The sequence below is a fragment of the Ciconia boyciana genome, chromosome 4 (genome assembly GCF_034638445.1).
Source record: "Ciconia boyciana chromosome 4, ASM3463844v1, whole genome shotgun sequence".
Classification (NCBI taxonomy): domain Eukaryota; kingdom Metazoa; phylum Chordata; class Aves; order Ciconiiformes; family Ciconiidae; genus Ciconia; species Ciconia boyciana.
Genome location: NC_132937.1, coordinates 60992531 through 61001531, shown reverse-complemented (window position 1 = coordinate 61001531; position 9001 = coordinate 60992531). Strand labels below are relative to the sequence as shown.

The following is a 9001-nucleotide window of genomic DNA, read 5'->3' as shown; positions in this document are numbered from 1 at the left end:
TAGTTTATTTGGAAACCTGCCACATTCTTCAGTCCAGCCACTGCCTTGTTCTACAGTTTGAGAGTGAATACTTCTTTTAGGAAGTAGGGTGCAGCAAAGTTTCTGAGAACTTTATTTTTTCTGCTACCTTGCCTTAGTGACAGCTTTTGAATGGGAGATTCTGATGCAGGCACCTGGCACCACCACAACCAATTTATTGTTTTCATTTCCTTTAATAACTAAGAAAGGCAGGAAAAGCAAATGTTCATCATTAATATAACAACATTCAAGCCACTGTGTGAGAACATTGTAGGTTTTGTACTTTAAAACTGAATTAGTTGGAAGTTTCCATTGCAATGAAAAAATGCAGTTTATTTTCCCATTAATATGAAAACATTCCTGAAGAATACAGTTTCTGAAACTGCACACAGTCAGATACACTGCAGGTGCAGAAGTCTACTTAGCAGCTGAAAGAATGTTAGCAAGAAAAAGTGAGTTTGTAAAATACCATGGAGAAGAGAAGACAGAAAGTGCAGGAACTGCTTTCTGCTAGAACGCTACATGAAACTCGTGAGAGCAGCTGCCACGACAATTGCCTTCAGCAACTTGTACAAGAATTCTGTTGCACTCCCCAGCAGGAGTGTGGCCATGCTTCTGCTCCAGATCGCTGCCACAGTCAGTTGGGGTTCCAGCCTGTTCTCTGAATTCAGCCTGTAAGAACTCCGATTACCTGAAGGACTGCGACATGCACCACTTCTCGGCACACTGAGGCAATATACACATACAATACATACACACAGCACAAAAGTGTAAGACTAGTAATAAAAAAGTTGGTTTTGAGAGTCAATAAAGTGGATAAGGCACAAACCAACAACTAGTACACACAGCAACACGTGCCATTTTCTGTTTCACATACTGCTCTTAACTAAGCATGCTTTCTCAGAATCACTTTATTTCATTCCTTTTCTTGTCTGAAAAACTATGCAACACTTTTCATTAATTCTGAAAGCTTAAACAGATCTGGAATCACTATACACCAGAAAATTGCACTGAAATATCTACAGAGCAGTCAAGCTCTGAACAGCTAGCAGTACTGAGATTTACCTTGTTGCTTGCACTGGAGAACAGGCACAGGAGTAGCCTTCCAGGAAGAACATCCTGAAAATGAAGACATGGATAATGGGGGGCGGGGGGGGCAGGGGGGGAAGGAAAAGTCAGACAAATAACAGTGCCTTTAAGGCAGGGGGGGGCAGAAGAGGACAGAAGATGCATGAACTTTTTGGCAGAGATGACTAAACCTTAACACAAATGCAGAAAAAGGGCAGGTGTGACTTCATCAGCTGAAACAAAGACAACACTTAATTTGATTCCACACTTTGAATGACATTACTCTTGCTTTGCACAAGTAGAATAAAATCTGTGGATTATTGGTTTAGCTTGAACTTTAAGGACTCCTATCCTTTTACATGGTAAGGCCAAAACTTCAATGGAAATTTCCATAACTCATCATAAAAAAAATGTTTCCATAAAACCACTCTAAAGGTCTACAGTCCGCTGTATTACCTTTTACAGGAATTACATGAGATGAAGCTTGGTCAGTTTCCTACTAACAAGCAATTTTTTCTGAAACTGTAACTAAAGATCCAGCAATATAGGTTCCACACAGGCAAAAGCTTTTGCTGTTACAGTTCTAAATGACACACAATTCCCAACAGCCTCAGAAAATAAACCCAAAGATGACTCACAGGGTTATGGTTTGCTCAGGTTCTCTTCAGAGTGGGGAGGGCAAGGGGAGGAGAGGAAGGAAAGGGACACAGGAATTTATACATTTCTAAACTGTATAAAATAAACCCTAAAAAACCTCATGCCTTTAGCCTGAAAAAGCTCAAGATTCCCCCTCCTCCACCTTCCTCCATTTTTACCCTACTTAGCAAATTACCTCTAGTTTTCCTTAGGTCGCTTGGAGTCTCAAAGGATGCTTCTCAACTGGGGATGGGGCAGTAAGGCAATACTGACAGTCTCTCACAGCAATTCCCAACAGTCTAACAGACAGTGTTCAGCGAAAGAAAAGGCTCTGAAAAAACAGATACTGACAATCCAGTTGAAAAATCCCTCTCCTGGCTACCAATTTTACATTCTTTGCAAACACTATCAACACTGCGTGGACTTCTCCTGTCGTTGGTCCTCTACCCCAGCAGAATTTTAATTCTTCTAATTTCAAAGGAAAAAAAAATCAAGAAGGGAAAAGGATGGGAAGAAGGAAAAGGAAGAACAAAAAAACCTATCAAACCATTTCTGATACTCTATACACTCAACAAGGTGTGTATTTTTCTTTTAAAGTGACTAAACAGCTTTCACCAAAATTTAAATGAAAACTTTAATATATTTATATTCTAAAAGCAGAAATTAAAAAAAAACCAATCAAAATTAAGACGAACATTAAATATACATATACAACAGGTTTGTAGCACAAGTATTTGACTATGCTGTAAAAAGGTTAGACAAGTAATCAGAAGAATTAATGAATAAGGTTGCCTGTGGGTTCAAAACTATTAGCAATGATTAACATTAATGACAAAAAATAGATTCTCCATAAGTTATAATCATTCTTCTCTGTTAATAAAAGATTTTAAAATATTTGGCTTTTTTTTTGTTGTTTGATTTTTTAAGATATACAGCTTTTTATCTCATTTATTTATAGGGTTGGGGTTTTTTTTGCCCCTCATACCTAAACATTTAGAAGAAAACCTTTCATTTCTCTACACTTCAGGTTCTTGCACACTGAATATGTATTTGAGTTTTCAGGTTGGCATAGTCAGAAGTGACTGCATTTAAACAATAATTCTTTGTTTAAATTTACTCAACTGCTTTCCTCCAAGAAAAGACTGATAGTCTCCTATAGCTACCTTATAAGAAACAGGTAAGTAATCATCCTTGAAAAAGTATAGTAACAAGATGGTTTGTTTGTTGTTATCCATTTCCTGACAAATTCTGCTACTCCAGAATCATGAGTCAAGGACACAGAGGATTTTGCAGAATGAAAATGATACCTCAGTATTTTAAATCAAGACAGAAATATCTGAAAGCTTATTTCAATACTACCACCATAAAAAACAAACTGCTAAGTTTCGCTCCAACAAGTCATCTCCTCCTCTCACTTTTGCATTATTTTTCCTGATAAAAGACATACCACTTAACTTTAAAATTTAACTTTCAACAGTCCTTCAGGGGAAATATGGCTTAAATGTTTCCTAATATACAGTCTGCAAGTTGGCACACGCTATTTATTCAAACGTTTCTTCAATTGTTCTAGGTGCTTTGCATCAGCATCCTGGAGAATTAATACAGTGGCTTTAGACTGAAATGGATTAAACTCTATAGTCATCAAACAACAGAGATCTATCAGTTGTTTTTGACATTTCTCTAAACCATCCTTAAGCTTCAGATGTAAAGCTGGATCCTTTTTCAGCCTATTCATTTCAGGCACTGAAAAGCCAATCAAACTTGTTAGAATATCATCAGCAAAATCTACTTCAAGATAAGCTGAACCATCAGAAATTTTTGCCTTTATACCCCAGGACCCACTGCTACTTGTGAGGTTTCCAGTGAGAGTAACAAGAAAACACTTAACTTTCAGAATTGTAACAATTTCTGGTTTTTTTGCAAGGAGAAGGGAAATATATGTGAAAGGTGGAGAATCTAAATCTAAATGTGCCTCTGCTGCTCTGCAAGGAAAGCTCTGTGAATCATGCTTCTGCCTATCTGCTTCTGGATACATTTTTGAGAAAAATACAGGATCATCACGTAACAGCCTGCTGTCAGAAGTGTGCTGGGTTTTACATCTGCTCTCATCCAGGCCTGTATCAGTCTGCTTTTCTTCAGGAGGATTTTCCATAGAAAAATCTGCAGAACTGCACGTCTGATATACACTCTTGTGCTGTGAAAAGCTACTCATACTATTTCCATCTCCATCAAATACTGTTCTTCCAAAAGTCTTTTGCTTGCTGGTAGCTTCTACAGGCTTATCGCTTTCATTCACATCATCTTTTTCACAAGTGCCATTTAAAGATGAATTGCAGGAGCTTATAGATGTACGCGGAAGTCTCTCAGTAATTAAACCTATGTTTCTGTTCATGACCATGGGCGGCACTTCTTCCAGCTCTCTTTGCATCTCTTCTTCCAGAAGAAAGTCATCTTCTAAAGGCAAGTCATTTAAAAAGCCATCAACATATTCTATGGGAGGTGACACTTGTTCATCTGAGTGAGGCAAAGGACTTCCAGATTCCCATAGCAAAACATTTCCATTGTGTGCAGTCAGTGAACCCGAGGCTGTACTCAAATTGTTGCTTCTACTGCAGTATCCGCTTTCTAAAGATGTTCCGTTGTTTAAAGTAAATTCATTATCTTCATCAAGACTGGCTAAAAGCTCTTCATCCGAAGGGCCTAGAGTTTGTACTAATTCATCCACAGGACTTGAAACAATTTGGTCGTGACTAGCTTGTCCAACAGAATTAGGGTTTTCAGTTTCTCCAATTAATCTAGCAAGGACTCTTTCCTGAGAATACTCCTCCAGAAGAGCATCCACTTCACCCCCCAACAGTTTCACATTTTCTGGTTTAAGCAGAAGGACTCCAAGACGATATGCAATATTACCCTGTACAGTGATTTTTGTTCCAGGAGGAAGATTACTGTGGAGGACAGGCACTGGCTGATACTCCATGCCCTGAATTTGATGTATCCCATCAGTTAGTTGCAGCATCAGCATTCGAGTAGACTTTGCTTCCCAGGGCTTCTGGAATGCCTGAGTACTGGCTGTTACTTCCTCATTTACAGTATTTTTCCCTCTTAGCTTCTGCAACTGGGAATATGCTGGCTGGCTAACATCAACCAGTGAATCAATCTGTATGGAGTAGAAGCCTGATAACTCTCCTTTGGGAGCATCTAAGATGCAGTCAGGCAAAATAGGATATTCCAAATCTCTTAGATCAGTAAGAAGCCATTGCTCAAAGACCTGCCTGTTAATCTGAGCTTGACTTAAGTTACTACCACTATTTTCTTCCTGGATCCAACTAATACATGCTTCCAGCCACGTCAAAGGAACTTTAACATGCCACGTCGATGAAAGCCAGGTTTCCACTCTTGCTGCAATGTTAGATGTAGACATTTTCTTTTAAGTTAAGAGAGTGAATTCCCTAGAACAAAAACGAAAAAGACATATTTACTCTTCTGACAACAGCTAAAGTTATGACTCTTGCTCATATTATATAGAAATTTGCTCTCAATTCAAAGTTCTGCTATTCTAAGTGTGACAATATAGAGGCAATTTAAATTAAAAACACTTATAGAGATATTAAAAATAAACAACGGATTTCCAATATTTAAAGTTTCAATCAGCATAAAAAGTATGTGCAGTTTACTCATCATAGAGTATCAGGGAAGTATGGAGACTTCTACAAGCAACCCTGCTTGGTGACTTCTCCTTTTCCTTTGATTTAATTAGAAACATACAACTGAAATCCTTTTATTATGGATGGGAAGCAAATGGATGAACAAAAAACAGAAGCAGGTTGTTATATATGTGTCCTCTATTTTGGGGGGGGTTTATTTCTGTGGGTACTGCTGTTAACAACCAGTTTATTTTAGAAATTGACCTGAGAAGTTATTCTCCCATTTCATCAGCACTGTTATAAACAGAGGTAGGAGACCCCCATTTACAACAGAAGCAAGCTGGGATCTGTCAGCACTTGTCTCACAGGGGTGACTTTTACACTGTAACTGGATGAAAGTTTTGTACCTGACAACAGAAAGCTAGCTTGAAACATCATTGTTACCTAGAGACCCAGTCCAGGGTTTGGCTGCAGAAGCACCAAGTCTTGGCAGTCATCATCTCTGGAACATCAGTGGCTAATAAGCTCTAGCTTCTTGTTAGTTTAGGAAGTAGCTATGCACATATAGAATAGAAAAGAGTAGTTCAGTTGGAAGGGACCTACAACGATCATCTAGTCCAACTGCCTGACCAATTCAGGGATGACCAAAAGTTAAAGCATGGTATTAAGGGCATTGTCCAAAAACTGACAGGCTTGGGGCATCGACCACCTCTCTAGGAAGCCTGTTCCAGTGTCTGACCACCCTCTCGGTAAAGAAATGCTTCCTAACCTCCTCCTTCCTAAACCTCTCCTGATGCACCTTTGAACCATTCCCATACATCCTGTCACTGGATCCCAGGGACAAGAGATCAACACCTCCCTCTCCACCTCCCCTCCTCAGGAAGCTGTACAGAGCAATGAGGTCGCCCCTCAGCCTCCTTCTCTCCAAACTAGACAAAGCCAGGGTCCTTAGCCGCTCCTCACAGGACATGCCTTCCAGCCCTCCCACCAGCTTTGTTGCCCTCCTCTGGATGCATTCAAGGACCTTCACATCCTTCTTCAATGGTGGGGCCCAGAACTGCACACAGTACTCAAGGTGAGGCCAAACCATTGGTAAATACAGCGGGGTAATCACCTCTTCTGACCGGCTGGTAACGCTGTGTTTCATGCACCCCAGGCTGCGGTTTGCCCTCCTGGCTGCCAGGGCACACTGCTGGCTCACATGGAGCCTGCTGTCAACCACCACCCCCACATCCCTTCCTGCAGGGATGCCTTCCAGCCACTCCTCTCCCAGTTTGTACTTGTGCCCAGCATTACTCCCTCCCAGGTGCTGAATCCGGCATTTGTTCTTGTTAAATTTCATCCCATTAATCATTGCTCAATGCTCCGATCTATCTAGATCCCTCTGCAAGGCCTCTTGTCCCTCAAGAGAGTCAACAGCACCTCCCAGTTTGGTATCATCAGCAGGCTTGCTAATGGTGCATTCAACTCCTGCATCCGCATCGCTTACACAAATATTGAAGAGATACTAGGCTGCCTAACTGTGTCTGGATGATGTTTAACCCCTTAGAAAGGATGACCAAGGAGCTCAACGTCCCTACAGAGAGCAAGGAAAACAAAAAATGACTGTCAGAACAGTTAAGAAACACCGTGTTCGGGGTTTTTTGTCACTATAACTTGTAGCGAAGACAAACCACCCTGCCTCCAAGGCCTCCCCAAAGCTACACCATGCAGAAGACACCGCGCAGTTACCTAACCAAAGCAAAGCGCCAGCCTGCCGCTCGCGCGACACTGCCTCCGCGGGCCGCGGTCTTGACGGGCGCTGAGGGAAGGCGAAGCGGGGCGAGGCAGGGGGGGCTGCGGGTCGCACCCCGCAGCCCCTCGGAGGGGCCGAGCTGCCTCCCCGCGCCCCGCCCCGCCCGCAGCGCAACCGGCCGCACTTACCGGGGCGCGCAGGCGGTGCTGGCGGGGCGGCCCCGGCTCCCACCACCGGGGGCTGGGGAAAGAGGGCGCGGCCGCTCTTCTCGCGCAGCCCCCCAAAAACCCCGCGCGCCCCAGCAGCCAATAGGAGGCGCGCGTCGCGCGCGCTTTTAAGCCTCGCGAGAGCCCCCCCCCCCCCGCCCCCCCGACGCCGGACAGCGAGCGCAAGGCGGGGTTTTCGCAGACGCCATTTTCTCTTCCCACGGCCGAGGTCGATCTCGCTTTCCTTTGCCGCCCCCCGCTGCCTGCACCGCTTCCGTCGCGGCTCCCACCGGGCAGGTAAGGAGACGAGCCGGCCGCGGCGCGGCGCGGAGCGGCGGCGCGGGGCGGGCGGCGCTGCCCTCCTCCCGGCGGCCGGGCCTGTTTCGCCCTGGCCCTCACGGAGGGCGGGGCGCAGCGGGCGGCCGCCCCCCGCCCTGACGGGCAGCGGCCTTACCCAATGGGGAGGCGGCGGGGCCGATCGCCTGGTGGCGCTGGTGGCCGCGCGCGTTGGCGGTGGGGGCTGCTCCCCTTTCTCTTCTTACGCGGTGGGGCCGGCGGCGGGCGCAGGTACGCGCAGCCCGCGGCGAGACGCAGCCGGGGCCGGCGAGGAGGGGGCGCTGCGCGCTGGGGGAGCGGGGGGGACCCGACCCGACCCGGGCCGGGCCGGGCCTTGCTGGGGCCAGCAGAGCTGCCGTCGTGCCCCGCTCGGCGCTGTTGTGTGACACAGCGATGCGGGAGGCCCGCGCCTCCCCTGTCGCGGGCCCCAGCCCCCGGGAGCCGCCGCGCCCCGGGACTGCCGTGGGCTCCCGCAGGGACGGTGGGGGAAAGGGATGAGCGCTGCGTGGTGAAGGAGGAGACGGGGGTGTCGCCGGCTCGGCTGATGCTGGGGGTAGCCCCTCAGGCGCCTGGGGGTGGCCCCTCAGCTGATGCTGGGGGTAGCCCCTCAGGCGCCTGGGGCCCGGGGGGCCCCGCCCGCCCCGAGGGGAAGGCGAGAAGGGTGGCCACTGTCCCTGCGGGCGGCCCTGCCCTGGTGGCCCAGCCAGCGTGGCTCCCGGAGGGGCGGTGCGGTGAAGGCCGGCAGCGTTAGCGGCTGCTCTCTGAGGGCGGGGTAGCGGCCGCCGCCGCCGCCGCTTTCCTGTGCCTGCCCTTGCTAACTCTGTGCCCGGGGCGAGTTCTCGGGAATTATGGCGGGCGGAGGGGAGGGCGCTCTCGGCCGCGGCCTGTGCGGAGGCGGCCGCAGGAGGCCGACTGGGGAGCGCCCCGCGTCGCGGCCCGCCGCTTTCGGGGGCGGTCGCGGCGGCGGCGGCGGAGCCCCCTTGGCGGCGAGGCTGTCCCGCTCCGCCGGCTGCGCGGGGGCTCGGGCCGCCGGGCGCCTCCTTTGTGTCTCCCCGGGCAGAGGGGGGTAAATCTCCCTGCGACCGCGTGGTGGTGGTGGCTTTTCCGCTCCCGGCTCCGCCTAGCAGCGGGCAGGCGCCATTACAGCGGCCGCCATTTCTGCTGGTCCCCGCCGCCGGGGAGGTGAGGCCGGGGCGGCGGAGTTATGTAACGCCGCCGCTCCCCCGCCCGGGAGCCAGAGAGGGGCGGGCGGGAGCGCAGAGCCGCTGCGCCCCGCAGGGAGCGGGGCTGAGGCGCCGGCGTTCCCAGCTCTTGTTTTATGTGTCTGGTAGCTGGTGCTGTCTCCCGCCTTTCGTGGC

The 9001-nt window shown here is 48.2% G+C and overlaps 2 protein-coding genes across 20 annotated transcripts in view; one reads left to right on the top strand and one right to left on the bottom strand.

The window, feature by feature from the left end:
• Positions 1 to 234: 234 nt before the first annotated feature.
• RMI1 (RecQ mediated genome instability 1) lies at positions 235 to 7780 on the bottom strand. 11 transcript variants are annotated; one of them, XR_012042094.1, is made up of 5 exons: positions 6789 to 7429; positions 5811 to 5920; positions 1919 to 5171; positions 1084 to 1137; positions 235 to 690 (listed from the first exon to the last, which is right to left on the bottom strand). XR_012042094.1 is itself a non-coding variant. In XM_072859210.1 (3 exons), the coding sequence occupies exon 3, from the start codon at positions 5141 to 5143 to the stop codon at positions 3260 to 3262; it is 1884 nt and encodes a 627-aa protein (XP_072715311.1). In that variant the 5' UTR covers positions 5144 to 5171; positions 5811 to 5920; positions 7762 to 7780; the 3' UTR covers positions 235 to 3259. The 11 variants fall into 11 exon arrangements, 8 of the variants coding, with proteins under 8 accessions (XP_072715311.1, XP_072715305.1, XP_072715306.1 ...); XR_012042093.1 differs by having other exon boundaries at positions 1084 to 5171; XR_012042092.1 differs by having other exon boundaries at positions 235 to 1137.
• HNRNPK (heterogeneous nuclear ribonucleoprotein K) overlaps positions 7455 to 9001 on the top strand; it is a 19876-nt gene continuing 18329 nt past the window's right edge. For 2 of the 9 annotated variants that reach the window (XM_072859219.1, XM_072859215.1), the window contains exon 1: positions 7464 to 7604. The gene's annotated coding sequence lies outside the window, so the exon portion shown is untranslated. Of the gene's footprint in view, positions 7605 to 7800; positions 7875 to 9001 lie in introns of those variants that run through there. The other 7 variants (XM_072859222.1, XM_072859217.1, XM_072859218.1 and 4 more) reach the window with 5 other exon arrangements.